This window comes from Pseudopipra pipra, chromosome 21 (assembly GCF_036250125.1).
Source record: "Pseudopipra pipra isolate bDixPip1 chromosome 21, bDixPip1.hap1, whole genome shotgun sequence".
In the NCBI taxonomy this organism is placed as follows: Eukaryota; Metazoa; Chordata; class Aves; order Passeriformes; family Pipridae; genus Pseudopipra; species Pseudopipra pipra.
This window is the reverse complement of record NC_087569.1, coordinates 10174878-10195640: the sequence shown is the minus strand read 5'-3', so window position 1 is coordinate 10195640 and position 20763 is coordinate 10174878. Positions and strand designations below refer to the sequence as shown.

The window sequence follows — 20763 nt, the reverse complement described above, 5'->3', positions numbered from 1 at the left end:
ATGCTCATGGGCTCACCTGATACACCCAGGGCTTAGAGCAACCTGGTCTAGTGGAAGGTGTCCCTGCTCATGGCAGGGAGTTGGAAAGAGATGATCTTGAAGTCCCTTCCAACCCAAACCATTCCATGACTGTGTGCAGTTTTGGAGCCCACAGCCCATGCTCTGCTTCTGTGGAAGCTCTCTGGCATTTCAAAACACTGTAAATAACATCCTGCTTCTCACAGGTAGATGGAGGGGGATGTAATGTGTTGGATGAAAAGATCTGCTCCCCAGAAACGAGGAATGTCTGTTTACCTTCCACATTCTCCCTTTTTTGGGTGCTCCCAGCCTGGTTCCTCGTGGAGCTGTCGCTGCTGTTCGTGTCCCCCGTGTCCCACACGTGGGTTCTCTCTGAGCCCTGCAGCACGGGGAGCCAGGAGGGTGGTGTTTGTCTTTCAGGTCTCCGAGTGGACTGGCAGGAAAACGACCTCCAGAAGCGCATCCTGAACGTTCCCCAGGAGCTCTACGAGAAGGGCTACGTGAAGGACGCGGACGACGGGCTGCGGGTGGGTGTCCTGGGGGTGTTCTGGGGGTGTTTGAGGGGCTGTGCCTGCACACCTGGGGAGACCCAGAGGCTGGATTTGCTTCTGTTGGGAGTGCAAACTGTGGGACGAGGCTGCAGCCTCAGAGCTGGGGCTGGGAAGCTGGGAAGTGATCTTTCACACATCTTTGGGCCCAGCCTGCAGAATTAGGTGAGAATTAGCAGAAAGAGGCAAAATCTGGGTCCAAGGCTGTGTTTCATTAAAGGCTCTCTTCTAGTTCTTGTTTAATGCAGGAAGAAGGTGTTTTTAATAAAGATCCACGACCTCACACTTGATTTCCTCCTTCCTTGAGGAAGATTTCTAGAATAAGAAATATTCCTGGCACAATACAGGATGTGGAGTTTTCTTTTGGGAAGAGAGGGGGTGGAGTATATGATTTTTTTCTGTTTTACCTAGCTTACTGATTTTCTGTATTGTACAAAATCCAGTCAGTTTGTAAATTTAGTGGCACTGAAGCACTGACAAAAGATTTTGTGATCACTTTGAGAGGCCAGAGTTCTCTGTAGTCACAAAATCCCTGCTGATTTTTCCAACTATAGACACCCTCTCAAACTGGGATATTTGGTTTCTATCCCATTGGTTGCTAAATAGAGTCAGATGTGGAAGCTTGGATGCGAATCAACAGGGAAATAATGATCTTTTCAACTTGATTCTGCTGCCTTTTTGTACTTACCCCTCTTTTTCTGCCCATCTTGGCCAGGCTGCTGAGGAGGTTGGCTACCCTGTGATGATCAAGGCTTCTGAAGGAGGAGGAGGAAAAGGAATCAGGAAAGTTAACAATGCAGATGACTTCCCCAATCTGTTCAGACAGGTAACTTTTCCCCTTGGTTTGTGCTGCCTTGTTCTAAATGTTCAGGTTGGGTGATTCTGAGGCCACTGTAGCAAATGACTGAGCTTTGGGTGGCCCAGGGGAAATAACGTGGATGTTCCTCGCTCCAGAAATGACTTGGGCTGGTTGTGACTGAGATGGGTGTTTACCAGAGGTGCCCTGCCTGTTCCTTGTGTCTCTACTGTAGGTCCAGACTGAAGTGCCGGGCTCTCCCATCTTTGTGATGAGACTGGCCAAGCAGTCCAGGCACCTGGAGGTGCAGATCCTGGCAGATCAGTATGGCAATGCCATCTCCCTCTTCGGCCGGGACTGCTCCGTGCAGCGCAGGCACCAGAAGATCATCGAGGAGGCTCCTGCCTCTATTGCAACTTCCACAGTGTTTGAGCACATGGAGCAGGTGAGGGTGGCTCTGCAGGTTCCCTTCTCCTGGTCGGGCTCCAGAAACAGGCAGGACTTCTTGCTTTTATGTCACTAGACTTGTGCACTGTTGAATCTTTTCTAAAAGAGCGACGTGGACTTGTGTGTCTTAAACTGCTTGGTGTGGGCAGCCACTCACCTTTCCACGCTGACAGAGTCCCATGTCCTCACAGACAGCAGTAGAGCTCCCTTCAAAGATGTTTGCACCCCCAAAATGGGAGAGAAGTGTGGTTTAAATGTGTGTTATCACATTAAAAGGAAGCTGCAGGAGTTGTGTGAATTGTCTAGTGCTGAGTGCAGGTCTCAGGCCTGGTACAAGCTTTGGGGTGTTTCAGAACGCCAGCAAAGTTCTGAAGTGGATGGGGTGGATGAACAGGGTGCAGGTAACTGAGCACGAGGCCTGGAAGTGAAATCCTGTTTTTTCCCCGTGTCCTAGTGTGCTGTGAAGCTTGCCAAGATGGTGGGATACGTGAGTGCAGGCACTGTGGAGTACCTGTACAGCCAGGATGGCAGCTTCTACTTCCTGGAGCTCAACCCCCGCCTGCAAGTGGAGCATCCCTGCACAGAGATGGTGGCTGATGTCAACCTGCCTGCAGCACAGCTCCAGGTGAGCCAGGGGCAGGTCCTGTGCTCCAGGTGAGCCAGGGGCAGGACCCTGTGCTCTTGGAGGCTTTCAGAAGTGTTTGATCAGTGGTACCTGGAAGAGGCCTGAGCATGAAAAACCTGTTCTGCTGAAGGCTTAGTGAAACGGGGGGGGGGCTGTGTGCTGCCCAACTCCCTCCCTCTTCCCAGCCCCAAGCTTTTCCAGCAGTGAGGGAATGCCACAGTCCCCTCACACCATATTAGGGCTCTAGGTGCTTTTCTACTTCATTTTTGAACTCTATCTATAAAAAGCCTCCAACTAATGAACAGAATAAGTGGGACTTTACTCCATAAGATGCAGCCAGCAGCTGGTTCTGCAGGTTACTCTCTCCACGGTTTGTAGTTGCAAAATTCCACGGTTTCCTATAACCACTTAGGACCCTTCTGTCTCACTGGGACCTCAGTGTATTTTTAACAGGCCTAATGCCCATCCTCAGCTGACCTAGCACTGTCTGCTTTCCCTGGAGCCTTTTAATCAGTCAATGGAAAATACTGACTAAAGGGCTTAAGGTGGATATTACACTGAGCTCAGCTGTCCTGGGAAATGGGAATGTTCAGGTCTGCGAGGAGAGAAACTTAGTGGTGGTTTCTTTTAATATTTCTTTTTCTCCTTAGATTGCCATGGGTGTCCCCCTCCACAGGATCAAGGATATCCGGGTGATGTATGGTGTTTCTCCATGGGGAGACACAACTATTGATTTTGAGAACTCAGCCCACGTCCCCAGTCCCCGTGGCCATGTCATCGCTGCACGGATCACCAGTGAGAATCCTGATGAGGTGAGGGCTTAAATTCTGTAGTTACTGCTCACCACAGACTTCACACCTTGGGTCAATCCCTGCTGCTGCTCCTGAAAATTTTGGCAGCAAATTCAAAAGATTCTTCCCTTACCTCACTTGGCTGATGGTTCTCTGGGCTCTGGTTAGACACAGCCAGAACTTATTTATGTGTATATCAGGTTGCAGCACTAAGAGGTGTTCTAAGAGCCTTCAGAACTCTAATTGCTTCCCTAATTCTGGATTATTTACTTTTTCCTTAGGATGTAGAGCAATGTCTGTCTGTCTTTACAGGGATTTAAGCCCAGTTCTGGAACAGTTCAGGAGCTGAATTTCCGCAGCAATAAGAACGTCTGGGGCTATTTCAGTGTTGCTGCTGCAGGAGGGCTCCATGAGTTTGCTGATTCTCAGTTTGGTCACTGCTTCTCCTGGGGAGAAAATCGTGAAGAAGCCATTTCGTGAGTAGTCAGAAATGTGGTAGAGCCTTGGAAATTGCTTAGTTTTGTCCTCTTTGATCCAAACTGCCATGGAAAAACAAGGCTCCTTACTTCTAGGAGTTTTAAGAGAAGTTTCCCTCTCTATACCTTGTTTTCCACATCATGGTCAGGCTTCTCATCCCTCTTGCTTTGCAATTCCACTACGTTGCACTTACATTTCTACACTTTTTGCTTAATTTTCTTTCCTCTTTTCCTGCCCGTTTCATCCCTGCCTTGCATCCCTGCTGCTGGAAGAACCTCTTTGAAGTGTTCAGGTGAAGACTCCTAACAGGAAAAAACATTGCTGACTTGTTATGCCGATGCCCTAGGATGGTTCGTAAACCATTGAGTGCCCTTGTGGTGTGGAATATTAAAGCATCTGGTCCTAGGACAGGGTTGTCAGACTTGTCCTCCATGTTTTTAATCCTTCTGGGTGAGATGGAGACCAAGTGTGTTGTACACCTCTGACACGTGGGGGGTGCCTGGGTGGTGAGGTGATAGCAGGGGGAACTCCTGATCCCACTGAGCTGCTCTTCTTCACACCAGCAGCAGGTTGAAGAAAATCAATATTCTCTCATTCCCAAACATGCCATCCAGGGCCTTGCTCCAGTGCACATGCTCTGCTCTTCCCTTCAGGCTGCTTTTCCCAGCAGCTCACAGGGAGCTGTCTGGAGCTGCCAGCTCGCACATCACCGTTAGCATGGGATAGATAAGAGGGATTCTTTTCCCTTTCAGAAACATGGTGGTGGCTTTGAAGGAGCTGTCCATCCGAGGGGACTTCCGAACCACTGTGGAGTACTTGATCAAGCTGCTGGAAACGGAGAGCTTCCAGCAGAACCGCATCGACACGGGCTGGCTGGACCGGCTCATCGCTGAGAAAGTGCAGGTCCAGCTGCTTTCCTTGCAGGAATACAGATGGGAAAGAGGAGGGGAAGGGCTTGCTGTGTGCTGATGCAAAAGGATGAGGATTTAGGAGTGGTTAATATCCACTTAATGAATTTTCACTGGCCTTAATTCTTATGTATATCAAAACCCCGGGTCGTGCCTGCTGGGGAAACTTGGTCTTAAAGTTGGCCAGAAAAGCATCTTTAGTGCATGTGGGAATTAAGACAAGTGTTTTGGAGTCTCAAGATTTGATCCAGGAAGAAAAAGATGTAGTTTTAAGGAATTACAGAGGTAATTGCTTCTGTGCAGAGTTTATATGGCTGCTACAGCAACTAAACTTTAAAGAGACGGTGACCACGAATCAAAAATAAAGCTGAGACTGGTGATTCTTGTCCGGTCTCCAGACTGGGCTGAAGCTGAAGGAGGTGTGACTGTGCCCTGTGTCCCCTCTTTGCAGGCTGAGAGGCCTGACACCATGCTGGGAGTGGTGTGTGGGGCTCTGCACGTGGCTGACGTGAGCTTACGGAACAGCGTCTCCAACTTCCTGCACTCCCTGGAAAGGTAAAAGCACAAGTGCTCTCTAGTAATTAGTTCTGACTTACAAGTTTTGTTCAATCCAGTCCAGAAATACTCAGGGCTTGTTATTTGCTGACTGTTCACTGCCCCAAGAAGCTGTTTTTCCGCTGGCCTGGGAAAGCTGGCAGGTATCTGTGCACTTCCCCAAAATATCCCCTGCTGTTTGCACAGATGGGTTTGGTTTCTGGCACTTTTGGCAGAAGCTCCAGGAAATGGCTCAGAAACATGGAGTTCTTTCTCTGTGTGCTGTGAGGGCAGCATTAGGGAATCTTGAATCACCCCTGGGTGAATGGAAAAGAGAGCAAAGCCAGCCTGTGTAGCTGGGGGGAGATGGGCTCACGTTGTCAAACTGATAAATGTCTCTCCTAAGAAGAGACTCTATAAAAACCTTCTCCCATTTCTCTGCTGCCGTTTCCCAATTCCTTGCATGCATCTTTGAACCCATTTGGACCCCTGGTAGCCATTTGGTGGCTTGTGGAAGATCAGTTTTGTTTTGTACTTCTCTTCCCAGGGGCCAAGTCTTGCCTGCTCATACCCTGCTGAACACTGTGGACGTGGAACTCATCTATGAGGGGAAGAAGTATGTGCTGAAGGTACGATGGACAGTGGGGAAAACCATCCTCCTGCCACGGAGTTGGACATGTCTGTGTGTGCTGCTCTGGCTTAGTCTTTGTAGAACGTGTAATTATGGGAATTACACCTGAACAGGGTTTATTTTCTCTGCTTCAGTGGGTGAAGAAATCAGTATAACCTCTCTTATAATAACACCCCATCCCATCTTTCCATTCCAGTGTCTCTTTAAACATTTCAACCTCTTGGAGTCAAGAAATGCTCTGCGTAGGGTGAAAATTACTTTGTTGTAGGCAAAACTGCTACAGGTTGACCAAAACTTTCAGTTGATGTTTCTGAATATGTGGTTTTTCACCCATCAACGTGACAGAATTTGTAGCAATTTGTTTCTTTACTGTTGCTCTTTCTTTACTGAGTGCAAAACCTGATATTGTGAAACCAGACATGCAAAAGTTAGGAAATATAAGACTTAAGGTTGCCTGTGCAATCTTCATTAGCTTCCTTGGGCAAATTTGGGATGGTGAAGTTTTTTGTAGATGTGACCATATGCTGGTTTTTGCAGTTCTGAGTGTTCTGCACCCCTGCACCTCCCTGGTTTCATCTTGGCACCCCTCTGATGAGGAACAGAGGCACTGAGCAGCAGCTGAAGTTTCTTTAAGGCATTTACCCAGCTTCAGAAAGGAGCTCTGGGGCAGAGACTGTGATAGGATCCCTCTCTCTAGGGAGAGCATTTGTTGCTTTCCCTGTGGGAGAGTCTCTCTGTTTTCCCCCCAAATTCTCTCCTCCATTATGCAGTTTTAGTACGCGACCGTGACTCATCCGTAGATCAGGGTGAAGAAGTGATCCATGATTGCACAATCAAACCTCCACAGTCAGGCCTTGAGTGTGAGAGGATTAAATTGAGATTCATGGACAGCATTAGTTCTGGCATCTCCTGACTGCCAAATGCTTGGCTTTATGACCCCAAATTTTTTTACATGAAAACAAATGTCTCTGTTCCCCTTCTTTAATTCCCACTATTGCAGCGCTTGGAAAACTGTGTGTGTTGTGGCAACTAAGGCACTCTCAATGCTGTGTTTAATTCATGGGATATTTGCCATTCCTGTGGACCTGCAGGTGACCCGGCAGTCTCCCAATTCCTACGTGGTGATCATGAACAACTCCTGTGTGGAAGTGGATGTGCACAGGCTGAGTGATGGGGGACTGCTCCTCTCCTATGATGGCAGCAGCTACACCACCTACATGAAAGAAGAAGTGGACAGGTGCAGATTAATGTTTAACATTTACATACAAGTCAAACTTGGGTGTACTTGTAACTTTATGCCTCCCAAAGATCAGCTGGGAATGGAATTCTCTCTTAGGAAGAGGTTCCTAGATGTGTTGTGGATGAGTTTAAAGGGAGAGGTGCCTTCACCTGGAGAGCAGATCTTGGTTAGTGTTAGAAGGGAGATCTGAATGTGCACCAATGTGGAGTCCCTGTTCCTCTGCTGGTTCTTTGAAAATGCCCTTTGGGATTATAAAAACCAAAAACCAGAACATGAAAATCTTTAAAATCCTTGAAACTCCACAGCTGCTTTAGAAATAGAGACAAGATGTGCTGTTTCAGTGCATTCCCTCAAAATTCCCTGCAAGGATCACAGCAGTGAGGCCAGAAAATCCCCAGGTCTGGAATGTGAACCTTTGCTCCACCTGCTGGGTTCTGTTCCTGGAAACTTAACAAATTGGTCAGGAGGACAAAGATGTTGGATAACTTTTGGGCTTGAAATACTACAGAATCTCCACCTCTCAGTTGATTGAGGTGTTTTCCTTTAGTTTTATTTTGAACTAGAATAGGGAAAGAGAGAATGCACTTCCCCCTTCCCCTGCCTTCCCCAGGGAATTCTGTGGCAGTGATTTGTCCCACTCTTTCCTAGGTACCGCATCACTATAGGGAACAAGACGTGTGTGTTTGAGAAGGAGAACGATCCCTCCATCCTGCGCTCGCCTTCGGCGGGGAAGCTGATCCAGTACGTGGTGGAGGATGGGGGACACGTGTTTGCAGGCCAGTGCTTTGCAGAAATCGAGGTAAAAGAGTCTCAAGGAACTGACTTGGCTGCCCAGCTGAGGGGGAGGGATATTAAATGCTTTGGAACTGGGGGTTGAGCACGAGGGATAATTCACAGCACTTCCTTTCCAAGTTTTGTCCGTGTTTTAACCTGGACTAAAGCAGGAATCAGTGAGAGTGATGGAGTGGGGAGAAAATTAATGACTGTACACCCAGTGCTAAGCAGAATTTCTCAGCAGTGAGACCATGGTTGTCATCTTGCTGTGATTCCAAGGGAGAGTGGGATCCACGTGTTTTCCAGCGGTGGTGAAGAAGACCATTGTAGGAGCAGGAGCAGGTGTCCAGTGAAAAAGCCCCAGACCTTCCACTTGTAGTATTAGCACAGACTCAGAAGCAGAGTTATGTGCCAGGATTAAGTAAGAAACTAAGACTTCTCTGGTTACCTGATCATTTATCAGGTTGATCGGATGAGTTAATAAGTGTCACTCCTCCCTTCTCCCTTGGAAGTTACTTAACTCTTCCAGAGGAGGAGGATGAGCAATGTCTGCATCTCGGTGAGGAAAGCACGAGGGGTTGTGTAGGAGTGTGTGGCTCAAAACAGATTTGAGGGAGGGGAGGGTGTGTGATGACAGAGGGGCAATTAAACCACTTGGGGATAATGTGTAGGAGAAAAATATCAAGACACAGATCCAGTTATTTTATGTAAGTGCTTTTACACTGCAACAGGGTCATGACTGAGAAGGAACCACCTACACAGTCCTTGTGCTTCCAGTTGGGTAGAGCATAGTAAGGGTAGAACCAAGGTGGTTCCCCCGTGCCCAACCCTTCTGTTCCAAAGGCAGGAGCTTCCATGGTTGATCTAAGAAAGCCTTTCTGTCTGGGAAGAGCTGTCTGAGGGCTCTAGAAGGTGACCCTGGTTCCCTCTGCTCAAAGTGAAGGTGTTGCTGTAGCTTTTGAGAGGAGCCTTTGGAGTCCAGCAGCTGCAGCAGTAAATTGTGTCTGCTTTGTTCATTGTGCTGAATGTGGGACCTCCCTAGGTCCCTGTTGGTTCTGGCAGCATGGAGCATGTGACATTCCTGAGGATGGCTTCATGCTGCACTGATTTGTGGCCAATTATTTGGTTCTCCCATTCACCTTAGTGTTTGGGTTTGTTCCCAGTGTGTGTGTTTGTAAGCTTTTGGGAAAGCCTGAATGCCAAGCTGCTCATGTAGGTCTGTCTGTGGTGGGACACTGCCTCCCAAGACTAGAACCATTTTGGGGCACATGGAAGCTGAGTGTGTAACCTGTTTTCCTTGTGCAGGTAATGAAAATGGTGATGACGGTATCAGCAGGGGAATCAGGCTGCATCCACTATGTCAAACGGCCAGGGGCAGTCCTGGACCCAGGCTGTGTGATTGCCAAGCTCCAGCTGGATGATCCCAGCAGGGTTCAGCAGGTGAGGAGTTGCAGGAAGCACAGATGTTGTTGGGGTTTTTAATAGGGGAATGATGTTGAGAGTGGTACGAGATGGTCCAGTGAACCAGTTTCCCATTTGTGCATTGTACTGGAATTGTCACTTCACCATTCATTTGTCTCAGTTGAGGACTGGACTAAGATTATTCTCTCTCTCTCTCTGATTCAGGATAATTCTACCATTCCTGTTGTCTCTTCTTACCTCAGTACTAATGTGGGTTTGTGTCTCTCAACCAAGTGCCTTTTCCGCTCTGGGAATCCTTCCAAACTAAATCTGAGGCTCCAGTCGAGGGTGCCTGGACATTGCCCCCCTGGCTGATGCCACAGAGGGGGGTCAGTGCCACTGTTGTTTTTCCAGGCTGAGCTGCACACGGGTACCCTGCCCCAGATCCAGAGCACAGCACTCAGAGGGGAGAAACTCCATCGCATCTTCCATTACGTGCTGGACAACCTGGTCAATGTGATGAATGGGTACTGCCTGCCAGAGCCCTTCTTCAGCAGCAAGGTACTGGGTGCTTCTTGTTGCAGAGCCAGAGCACAGTATTCTTTCAGCTCAGGGCAGGGTTGGCCAATTTGCCTGTCACAGCCAGAGGACCCAGAGTCAGGGCAGTGGTGCCCTGCTGTGGCCAGCTCAGCTGGGTTTGCTTAGACTTCTTGTGGTCAGTCTCACCAGAGAGGAAGATCTCACAGGGTCCGAGCACACCTTGTGCATCCATGTCCTTCTCTCTTGGAGAGGTCTAGTCACAGCAGAATCATAGAATCAATTAGGTTGGAAAAGACCTCCAGGACCATGGAGACCAACCTGTGACCCACCTTATCAGCCAGACCAGAGCACTGTGTGCCACGTGCAGTCGTATCCTGAACAACTTCAGGGATGGGGACTCCACCCAGAAATTCCTTCTGATGTCCAACATTAGATGGGAGAGTCCCCTTTCCTTTTTTCCCTTCTTGCTGCTTATTCTCTTCTTCATGCTTGTCTTTACACTGCCTTGTCTCTCTGTAGGTGAAAGGCTGGGTGGAGCGGCTGATGAAGACTCTGAGAGATCCATCTTTGCCTCTGCTGGAACTTCAGGACATCATGACCAGTGTGTCTGGACGGATCCCACCCAATGTAGAGAAGTCCATCAAGAAAGAGATGGCCCAATATGCCAGCAACATCACATCAGTCCTCTGCCAGTTTCCCAGCCAACAGGTGATCAACCACACTTCTACAGAGGGATAAAAGTTGATTTGTGTTGGGGCAGAAGGTTCCTTTAAATTACCTGGAGATTAATTGAACCTGAATGGTGTGTTGGAACGTGGGATCTTCATGATGAAAGATGCTTGCCTGTATCACTTGAACTTAAAGGCTTGTCTCCTTCCTCTGTGCTGAAGGGTATGTGTTCCCTGCTCGGTGTAGCTTTAAACAGGCGGTTTAGAAACACTTTAATCTCACCAGTGACTTTGTGGGCATTTGTTTGTTTGCTTTTTACCTGGTACATGTGCTGCAGTGCAATTTGCACCTTAAAAAAGAATAACTGTAGCCAAGGAAGGCCTGACCAGGTCAGGAGATGTTGGAGGATGATTTCTCCACTGTATACATCATGTGTTGATTCTTGTGTCATTGTCAGGTCATTAACTTCCTCAGCAGTGTAAGGCTTTGGCTTTTACTGGACTCTGCTGGAGCTCTCTCTGGTGTGTCTGGAAGTTCTCAGACTCTCTGCTGGCTCTTCAGCCAGATGATCCCATCCAGAACCAGGACTGTCATGTGGTTGCTGTCTTGCAGATTGCCAATATCCTGGACAGCCACGCCGCCACCCTGAACCGCAAGTCGGAGCGGGAGGTTTTCTTCATGAACACTCAGAGCATTGTGCAGCTCGTGCAGAGGTGAGCCATTTGCAGGGGTGTCCTGCAAAATGTGAGCTCCTCCCCACAGCAGGGGAGGCAGGGGTTGTGTGTTCAAGCAGGCTCACTCCGTGCTGGGTGTCTGCAGGTACCGCAGTGGGATCCGGGGCCACATGAAGGCCGTGGTGATGGATCTGCTCCGTCAGTACCTGAAGGTGGAGACTCAGTTCCAGCACGGTGAGTGTCTGAGCACACCAAGGATTTGATTTCTGAAGCCATACTTGGTCCCAGAAAGTCCACATGGGCCCCTTCAAGGCGGTTTACTCTGACTTCATGGTGAGGGTGAGCTGCCCAGGCTTGTTTTCAAGGGTCTGCAGTCAGATCCTGGCTTTTGTAGAGGAACTTCCGTCCCCTTTGAGTTTTCATGGTAAGAGTGTTCAAGAGGCAAATGACAAACTCTGCTCCAGATCTGTCTGTTCTGCTGGTTTTCCTCTGGTGGTTTGTCCTTCTTCTTTTACATCCCGTGCCACTGGAATGATTCTGGTTATCCCGCTGTGTCATGATGTGATTCTGGTCTCTTTTCAGTGTAGAAATGCTCCTTTTCCTTGTAACTTCAAACAAATAACTTCCATAGGAGTTCCTGATCCTCTAATTGAGGACTTTTGTATGACCTGGAGTGAAAAGATAGACTTGCAGAATTATGAGGTGTGTTGCCATTTCTGGTCTCTCACTGAGCTCACTAAGGCTGAGCCACTCTGTGTGGTCTCTGCTTGTTCCAGATCAGAGGTGAAGCAGTTTTCCCTCCCTGACTCTGTCAGCAGTGACCCACCACTGGTGAATTCCCCTGCTTGGATATTCCACGTGTAGAATCTTCACATTGGAAGCTTGATTTGTATTTCCTGATTTCTGCAGGAAAAACTGGAATCAGAAAACCTATTTAAATTCACCACATAATTTAGTTCTGTCTTGCCTTTTTGTTAAGTTCTATGGTGAGGAAATCAAGTGCAGTGAAACCAAAAGTCACTGAGTTACCTGCTGTAAAGTGCCAGGAAGCTGTTTGCTGTCCATGAGCTCAGTCTGAAGCTGAGGTGAAATCAATGCCTTGCACTGCTGTATCCAGGCACAAGATGGCAATGAAGCCCTGGCTAATTCCAAGGCTCTGGCTCTTACAGGTAGTTCAGATTCCACTCTTCTTTTGTCCTGCTCCATTACCTGCACCAGCCTAATGCTACTGCAGGTTCATTTCCACTTCAATTTGCTGATAGTAGAGGATGGTGCAAGGCTTTTTACTGTTATTTCATTCCAGTTGTCATTTGAATGAAAGTCTGAGCCAACCATTCCTCTCTGTATTGCTCACGAAGGAGGCATTTGGTGTAGGAGCTGTTTAATAAGAGTAGGATGTTTGAATTAAAGTTGGCAGTTTGTGGTGGTGGGAATGCTTCCTTCCCAAAATGGATTGTGTGGACCATAGAATGGTTTAGATTGGAAGGGACCTTAAAGGTCATCCAGTTCCACCCCCTGCCATGGGCAGGGGCACCTTCCACTAGCCCAGGTTGCTCCAAGCCCTGTCCAACCTGGCCTTGGACACTTGCAGGGATGGGGCAGCCACAGCTTCTCTGGGCAGCCTGTGTCAGAGCCTCCACACCTTCAGAGGGAAGAATTTCATCCCCAAATCCAGTCTAACCCTGCTCTCTGGCAGTGTGAAGCCATTCCTCCCTGTCCTATCACTCCAGGCCCTTGGCAATAGTCTCTCTCCATCTTTCTTGTCAACTCCCTTCAGGTACCATGCAAAGGAGGTTATTAAAAAATATACGTAGAAAGATAAAGACACATCAGTAACTTGTATTCCTTGACACAGAGGTGTGAAGACTGGGGAAAAAATTGTGCATTTCTGCTTGCAGGTCACTATGACAAGTGTGTCTTCACCCTTCGGGAGGAGAACAAAAGTGACATGAACGCGGTGTTGAACTACATCTTCTCACACGCCCAGGTCACCAAGAAGAACCTGCTGGTTACAATGCTCATTGTAAGTGTCTGCTGCTGCTGCTTCCTGTGTGTGGGATGCTTGGAAAGGTACTGCATTGGCAGCTCAAACCCACGAAAAGCAGGTGGTTTCTTTTTGTGGTGGTAATTCTGTAGTAGCAGCAAGATTTTTATGGTCCTTCTTTGCTAAGGGAGGGAGGTGGGTGGTGGGTAGTGAATGGCATCAGCCCGTATCGAGGCCCCTGAGGGCTCTTCCTTGCTGAGCCATAGTTTGGTCTTACAGGTTTGGCAGTGATTCCTCCTCCCTGGGTGGAGTCCCAGAAAGTCTTGTCTGGGGTCTGCAGTGGTGCTTTTGGACTGGCTGTCCTTGGGCTGCATGAAGGACTCTGGCAGGGCTCAGTGTCAGCCCAGAGTTGGTCACTCCAGATCAGGCCTTTGCCCCTTAGGATGTGTGTGGCTGTTCAGGGGCTTACAGAGGGAATGGGAATCTCCTGGGGCTGGAATTTCTCATGGTCAGACATAGATTCCACCTCAGAAACACAAGGAATCCTCGTGCCACCATCTCCTTCTTGTGTTCTTCTGGCTTGTTACTCCATGAAAATTCTCAGTCCTCATTAACTTCATTCCCACTCTAATGGGTAAAACTCCCAGTAAATTACATTCCCAGAAAAAATAATTAAAAAAACCCAATTGAGGCCTGTCTCTTTTTGCTGTTTCCTAAAATGGCCCAAAGAATCCTTGTCTCACATGATGCTTTGATGCAGAACGAGTGCTCACCTTCCTCAAGGCAGGATGAATTTTACTACAACACGATTTCCAACAGACTGGATTTGGGTGTCCTGCTTTTTAAGAGACTGATTCCAATACTGTCTCTTCTTTTTCCCCAAACTCATTTTCTTTCTTCTTTTATTTTACAAACATAATATGGTCTGTTACTGCCAAAAATATATCCTAAGTAGCCATCCACGAAATAACTCTCCAAAGCAAATGAAGTATCATAATTTTCCTAGGCCGAGACTGGGTTTCTTAAATTCTCATTTGTAAGATGGAAGTACCCTAGAATTCTTTCTTTCTGGCTCTCCTTTTCCCCCTCTTTTCCTCCCCTTTCCCTTTTTGGTGTGTGGTGTGATTGTGAGTAACGCTTGCCTTAAGAATCTCATTATTTGAACACGGAGCCATATTTCCTCTGAGAATTCTGGAGTAGCTTTGAGCCGGGGCTGTTCATTTCTCAAGTAATCATGCTGGCGTGATGGAGAGAGAAAATGGCAGCTGTTCTCAGCTCAGGCCTTCAATTTTCTTCAGAGTCCAGTCACTCAAGTGTGTAATTACACAGGGGTGCCGGCGAGGCGTTAGCCCTTGTCAAAGAGCTGGTTTGAGGCTTCGCTGCTGCCTTTGCCGATCGGAGCAGGCGAAGCCAGCGCCCGGCTGTATTCTGTTGTTGTCGTCCCGATTGTTTCTTGCTAAAATGGGACCGAAACTTTTGGCCTGGTTCGTTACCCCTTGCACAGGCCGTGTCGGGGAGGCAGGGCCTCGCTGGGCCCTGCCTTGGCCGTCTGAGGGAGCGAGGGGCGTGCGGGGAGGCCTCGAGGAGCTTTCCTTTTCCCTTCCTGTGTGGTTGCTCTTCCCACCGCTGTCAGTTATTTCTGCTCAAGTAAAGGCCAACATCCCAGTTTGCTGGAATTTGAAACAGCAGAGGTGGATGAACCCTTCTGGGTGACCCAAGTGCTGCTGGAGCGGCCACTGCCAGCACGGTGCCGCCTTGCCACGGGGTCTGCCCTCGTGGGTGTCACAGGGACTTCTCTGGAGTGGGAACAGGGGCTCAGGAGGGGCAATGTGCCTTTGGTCACCCATGGCTCAGCTGGCTTTCCCTGAGTTTCAGGACATGCTGTGAAACAAATGACAGTCACTCCTCTTCCACCTGACTCTTCACGTCCGAGGGACCCGGTGGCGCGTTTGGTGTCACCATGGTGGAGGCTGTGGTGTTTTATGGGTGGCCAAGATGTTTCTGTGGGGTGGGTTAAGTTTGTCCAAGGGCAGCGACATGTCCAAGTACCTTGATGCCTCTGTGGCTGTTATTGATGTATCCCAGGAATCCATTACTAACAAGCGGCTCCGAGGATGGTTTTAATAATAGTGCTGTGCTGCCATCACTCACCTTTTGTAGCCAGCAGGCTCCTAAGGCAGGGTGGGAACTACTTCATCCTTCATATATTTGTTGAAATACAGTGTGATTTGTTGTTGTATGTTCATTTTCTGTACTTAACTGGCTGCTCTATGCACACACCTGCCTTAGCAGGAGGAATGGCTGGTGGCATGGCAGGAGTCCCGTGTCCTGTCGGATTTCTGTTACCTGGAGCAGCAACATTACAACACCCTGGAATTTGTGTTTCAAATCCGACCAAGGCAGTTCTTGAATTATTCACTGTGAATTCCCACAGTGTCCTGGAGTGGATAAATGCACAAAACTTTCTTTGGGAGCAATCACTGCAACGTTTGCTGGCCCAAGACTGGTTAGGAGGGGACAACAACCTGATCAGAGTTAGGAGCTTAGATTTTTTTAATCAGAGGGATTTGGGTCTCTCCCTGAGAGACCTGTGTCGTTGTTCCTAGAGGTGCCATTGTGCTTGAGTGGGGTCAGAGAGAAAGGGATCAAGAGCAATGTGGGGGAAAAGCTCTTTAGCTTTGGAATCTCATGAGCTGTTCTTGTCAGTCAGTCTATGAGACTTGTGTTATTTGTGTTTGGTTTTTACTTTATTTTCTCTGACAGGCTTATCTATCTAACCTGCTGCACAGAGGTTTCCTCTTATACTTTTCTATTTCTTGGATCTTCAAAGGGCCTTTTCTGGACTGTAGGTGTTCAGAATATCTTAAAACTTTAAGGCACCAGCTCTTTCTCATGGCAAATTCCTGTTTCATCTCACATTTCCCTCCTATGATTAATTTACCAAGACAAGCTGTTAAGTGCTGTGTGGAAGGAACACGTTAGAGGCTCCTAGAGGGTTTTCAGCTTTGGGAGTGGGAGGCTCAGAAGAAGAGTCAAAGACTGTGGGATTATTCATGGTGGAAATCAAAACTATTTTTGGAAGAAAGTCTTTACTGTTTGCATTTTACTGAATGGAAGAATTCAGAAGAGTTTTGGAACAGCATTAACACTGGTAGTTATGCTCTTTGGTTTTGTTATGTGTTTGTATTCCAGGCTTGAACTCCTTTGAGGGAGGATGGAAGATGGTTTCCCTCTTGTTCTAATAATTTCCTGTTCTGTTCATTGCCAGGACCAGCTCTGTGGCCGTGACCCCACCTTGACAGATGAGCTGATCAATATTCTGACAGAGCTGACCCAGCTCAGCAAGACGACCAATGCCAAGGTGGCCCTGCGGGCACGGCAGGTAAGGGAGTGTGTCCAGCAATCCCAGCTGATCCCTGATTCAGTATGGAACTGTTCCTGCCTGGAACTCACCCTTCTGGGAAGTCTGTATCTCTTGATGTTTGTTTTGATTACTGTTCAAATGGAGAGAGTAGATACTGTGAGCAGCTTTGACAGTGAAGCTCATTAACCAGTGATTGACTGTGGTGACAGGCTGAGACTGCAGTGGATTCCCAATCACTGTAATATTTAAAGTTAAGATACATTCCTTTGTCCCTGCTCCTCCAAAAAGTTTTTTCTGGCTCACACAGGAGGGAATTGGGAGTAGCCCAATGGTTTGTGTGACAGAGGAGGTGGAAATACATGGTCACTGTGGCTCCTGGTGGCTTTGTCATCTGCAAACCGACCAGCACAGCCTGCCTGGATTGTGCAGGAACAGCAAGGACATGCTCTCCATGTTCCTCAGCTGCCTTACAATTGTGGATCCCTGTGTATAGAGGACAGAGAGAGCCATTTACACAAGAACCAGATGTTCTTTGCAGCTGCTAAGGAATTATCACAAAGGATTATGTTGCTCTTTTGGTTTCTTCCAGCTTTTTGAGTTGCATTTTGTGAATTTTTTTTTTTAACAGGAAAATAATTGGAAAAACTCTTGATACTGTCAGTTCTGAGACTCTAGTGCAGAACTAATTTAAATGTTATGTGGCCACACAGATATTGCTGTGAGCTTCTTCTTTAGCAGTTTGGTTTAACTCTTCCTCTGTTGCAGGAAGGGGTGAGAGGGCGCAGTGGTTTTGTGGTAACACTGACCCCGGAGTCTGATCACTTCTCTCATTCCACAGTCCCTATCTCCAGCCTAAAAGTCTAAAGCAGGAAAACTGACACTTTGGAGATCTCTCCTTTCATTTCTTAGCTTGACTATTCAAAATGAACAGGGTGTTTGAAGCTGCTCAGTGACCTTCTGTTTCCTTCAGGGTTGTGTTTGTGTCCTTGAACCATTCTGTTATTGAACCTCTCCCGCAGCAACTGGGGAGGGTGCTGCAGTCCCTGTGCTGCTCTTTCACTTCATTCTCCCTGCAAGCTGCTTCCCTTTTCTATCTCTGCATCCTTCATGTCGGGTATTTAATACCTGGCACTGGTGTCTGTTGTCTCCCCTGCTCCAGAGCTCTGCGTGGGCCTTCCCACAGCTGCTCCCTGCCAGCTCTGCTTCCCAATTAACAGCCAGCCCGGCAATCCCCAGGACTGCTCTGCACTGCTAAATCACATGCACTGATGGAACTTGATTGAAGCTGTTCCTTTTCTCTGTGGGGAATTGCCAATGATACAAACAGAGCGGATAAACAAATGAGGCTGGGGAGAGGAGGGAGTTTGCAGCATCCCTCGGGTGCCGCAGAATTCCCAGGAGGAACCGGTCGCCTCTTCAGGGATGGAGCAGAGCCGTTCAGGGATGGAGCTTCCCACCCATGGCCCAGCGTGGCTCCTCTCACTGACACTCCCGGTGTTTGTGGTTTTCCAGGTTCTCATCGCTTCCCACCTGCCCTCCTACGAGCTGCGGCACAACCAGGTCGAGTCCATCTTCCTGTCCGCCATCGACATGTACGGGCACCAGTTCTGCATCGAGAACCTGCAGGTACCTGCCACGCTCCTCTCCTTGCTCATCTTCGTGGTTCTGTAATAAATCTCGCCTCCAGTCCCAAGGTCCTTGTGGCTTTCAGTGGTGTTGGTCTGGTTTCCAGCTTTTGCCCCCTGTTTTGTTTTCGTTCCTCCGCTGATATCAAAATCACCTCTTGGCAGTCTACACCTTCCTCACAGGGGACAATGGAGGAGAGGTGGTGATCTCCTCTCTCTGGTCACCAGGCACGAGGAAATGGAGTGAAGCTGTGCCAGGGGAAGTTCAGATTGGACATTAGGAAAAGGTTCTTCGCTTGAGAGGGTGGTTGGGCACTGGAACAGGCTCCCCAGGGATGTGGTCGTGACCCAGAGCTCAAGGAGCTTCTGGATGTCACTGCTCATCATGTGGTTTAGCATTGGGTGGTCCTGTGAGGAGCTCAGTGATCCTTGTGAGTCCTTTCCAACTTCAGATATTCTCCGATTTAATATAAAAAGTCCATCATCCTTGATGAACAATGGGAAAAGCTTAGAAATCAGAGCTAGTCAGACTTGATTTGGGGTTTTTCATTTTTTGCCTGACCCTGTTTGCAAGATGGTTCTCTTTTAAATCCCTGCCTAATGTGATCTCTTCCAGAAACTCATTTTATCCGAAACATCCATCTTTGATGTGCTCCCCAACTTTTTCTACCACACTAACCAGGTGGTAAGAATGGCAGCTTTGGAGGTAAGTTTATTCCCATTGAAAAAAATGAGTATTTTTAATTTTTCTGTGTGTTTGGTTTGTTTTGAGCACTGTTACCCTGCAAGATCAAGAGAGCTGTAGGTTGTGTGGAATGGGGCACACTTGGAGTCTGGCATTTAACAGCATTAATGTTCATAATTGAAATTTCAAATTCAAACTATCTATGTGTGAAGAGGTCTGAGGTGGTTGAAAGCAGAAGTGAAGCTGCTGTCAGAGGATGGAGCCATAATCCTGATTGTTCTGTCCTGCCAGACTGGCCATCCTCAAAAGAACACCTTCAAATTCTCAGTGAATTAGAGTTCTATCTAGGTACTCATTTGGAGGCACCTGTTTGGTTTTTAATATTTTTGAAGTCTCTGGTGTGTTATTTGCCTTCTCCCTCTGCTTCCCCAGCCGGGTGGGGCTGATGCAGCCTCTCTGTCCCCAGGTGTATGTTCGGAGGGCCTACATTGCCTACGAGCTGAACAGTGTCCAGCACCGCCAGCTGAAGGACAACACCTGCGTGGTGGAGTTCCAGTTCATGCTGCCCACCTCCCACCCCAACAGGTCAGATCCCGTCTTCGGGTGCCTTTGGAGCTGGAGCTCTGTGAGGGGCTCATCCTGCCTTGGCAAAGATAACTTGCAATAGGATGGGTGGAGAAAGGGAGAGCCCCAGTGCCTCAAATATGCATAAATTTCTTAAGATAAAACCTACATTACCCAGTTCCTTCTCCTGAGTTGTTTAAAACTTCAGGAACTGGGGGTTGTAGTTTGTGCAGTTTGGATTCATTTAAATATGATACAGTTTTCATGTGTTTCCTGATTTTTTACTTCAGCTTGGGCAGTAACTTATCTCTAGAACATCAGTCCTGGCTGAATCCCAAGCCTTCCAAAAGATACAGTTCCAGACAGAATAATCAATTACTCAGAACTTTAATACAGAACAGTCAAACAGCCTCTGTCCCCTTCCTGCCAGCCCTTTCTGTTTGTGTTGGCTCTACTTTCCCCCTTGGCTTTGCTGGATAAGGTGACATCTTCTGTAGCAGATGTTTTTTTTGGAGCAGACCAAGATGCACATTTGAGTGTTTTATATAAAATGCTGGAATTGACATAGTTTGGTTTTTAGTCAATATTTTGCATTTCTCATGACTGCAGCCAAAAGCATCAGCTCTTGCTGCCCTGTCTAGAGAAGGGTGGCATCTCTAGTGCATTTAAAAAAAAACAAACTCGCTTATCAGAGCTTACAGAATAATCAAATCATTGAATCATAGAGTGGTTTGGGTTGAAAGGACCTTAAAGATCATCTTGTTCCATGGGCAGGGAACCTTCCACTAGACCAGGTTGCTTCTCCAGCATCTGCCAGGTCAGTCAGTCGCTGTGTTTTCTCACTCAGGAGGGTGTTTAGCTGATATTTGATGTTTGGCTGTGCTGGCCGCAGTGAGGCCCCGCGGCCACCGGGTGCCACTGTTGGTCTGTGCTGCTCCTGCACCGCTGCTCTTTCCCTCCTTTGTTTCCAAGCATCTTTTTCCCGATTTTATTTTTGGTGGGGTCCGGTCTCGCTTCGTTGGGAATCCATCAGTACCTTTCATGAAATGGTTTTCAGGCCCTGGTTTGCTGGAAATGAATGGCTGTCCCCAGCCAGCCCCACCAGCCACTCCTGCTGCAGGCAGGACATGAGTTTGGGCTCATCTGGTTCCTACATTTCTGGAATATTTGTCAATAATTGCATACTATTTTTAGTACCCCTTTATAATACTCTCTTCCCTCCTCGTTCTTTCTCCATCTCTTCTCTGCTGGCCTCAGTTACCTATGTTGCTTGGGGATTTTTGGCCTGCCCATGCTGCCCACTGCCCTGTTCTGTGCACACAATCAGACAAGGTCAGCTGGGAGAGAACTGTTCCTGCTCCAGGAACAGCTCTTTGTCCTCCAGTCTCCTCTCCCCTTGCACTGAACGGGCTGGGACCACGTTCTGAGCTCAGTTCTGCTCCTCAGCCATCGGTGCTGCTGATGGGCG

General features: G+C 48.1%; 1 protein-coding gene across 10 annotated transcripts in view; it reads left to right on the top strand.

Moving 5' to 3' along the window:
- ACACA (acetyl-CoA carboxylase alpha) overlaps window positions 1-20763 on the top strand; it is a 113710-nt gene that overhangs the window by 22085 nt on the left and 70862 nt on the right. For all 10 annotated transcript variants that reach the window (XM_064678088.1, XM_064678084.1, XM_064678087.1 and 7 more), the window contains 21 exons: window positions 439-545; window positions 1282-1392; window positions 1598-1807; window positions 2264-2434; window positions 3085-3246; window positions 3538-3701; window positions 4455-4605; window positions 5062-5165; window positions 5692-5773; window positions 6867-7012; window positions 7664-7814; window positions 9095-9229; window positions 9605-9751; window positions 10250-10438; window positions 11012-11112; window positions 11219-11307; window positions 12972-13096; window positions 16326-16439; window positions 17934-18047; window positions 18663-18752; window positions 19198-19316. In XM_064678088.1, coding sequence (XP_064534158.1) covers window positions 439-545; window positions 1282-1392; window positions 1598-1807; window positions 2264-2434; window positions 3085-3246; window positions 3538-3701; window positions 4455-4605; window positions 5062-5165; window positions 5692-5773; window positions 6867-7012; window positions 7664-7814; window positions 9095-9229; window positions 9605-9751; window positions 10250-10438; window positions 11012-11112; window positions 11219-11307; window positions 12972-13096; window positions 16326-16439; window positions 17934-18047; window positions 18663-18752; window positions 19198-19316 — 2782 coding nt within the window. The remainder of the gene's footprint in view (window positions 1-438; window positions 546-1281; window positions 1393-1597; window positions 1808-2263; window positions 2435-3084; window positions 3247-3537; window positions 3702-4454; window positions 4606-5061; window positions 5166-5691; window positions 5774-6866; window positions 7013-7663; window positions 7815-9094; window positions 9230-9604; window positions 9752-10249; window positions 10439-11011; window positions 11113-11218; window positions 11308-12971; window positions 13097-16325; window positions 16440-17933; window positions 18048-18662; window positions 18753-19197; window positions 19317-20763) is intronic.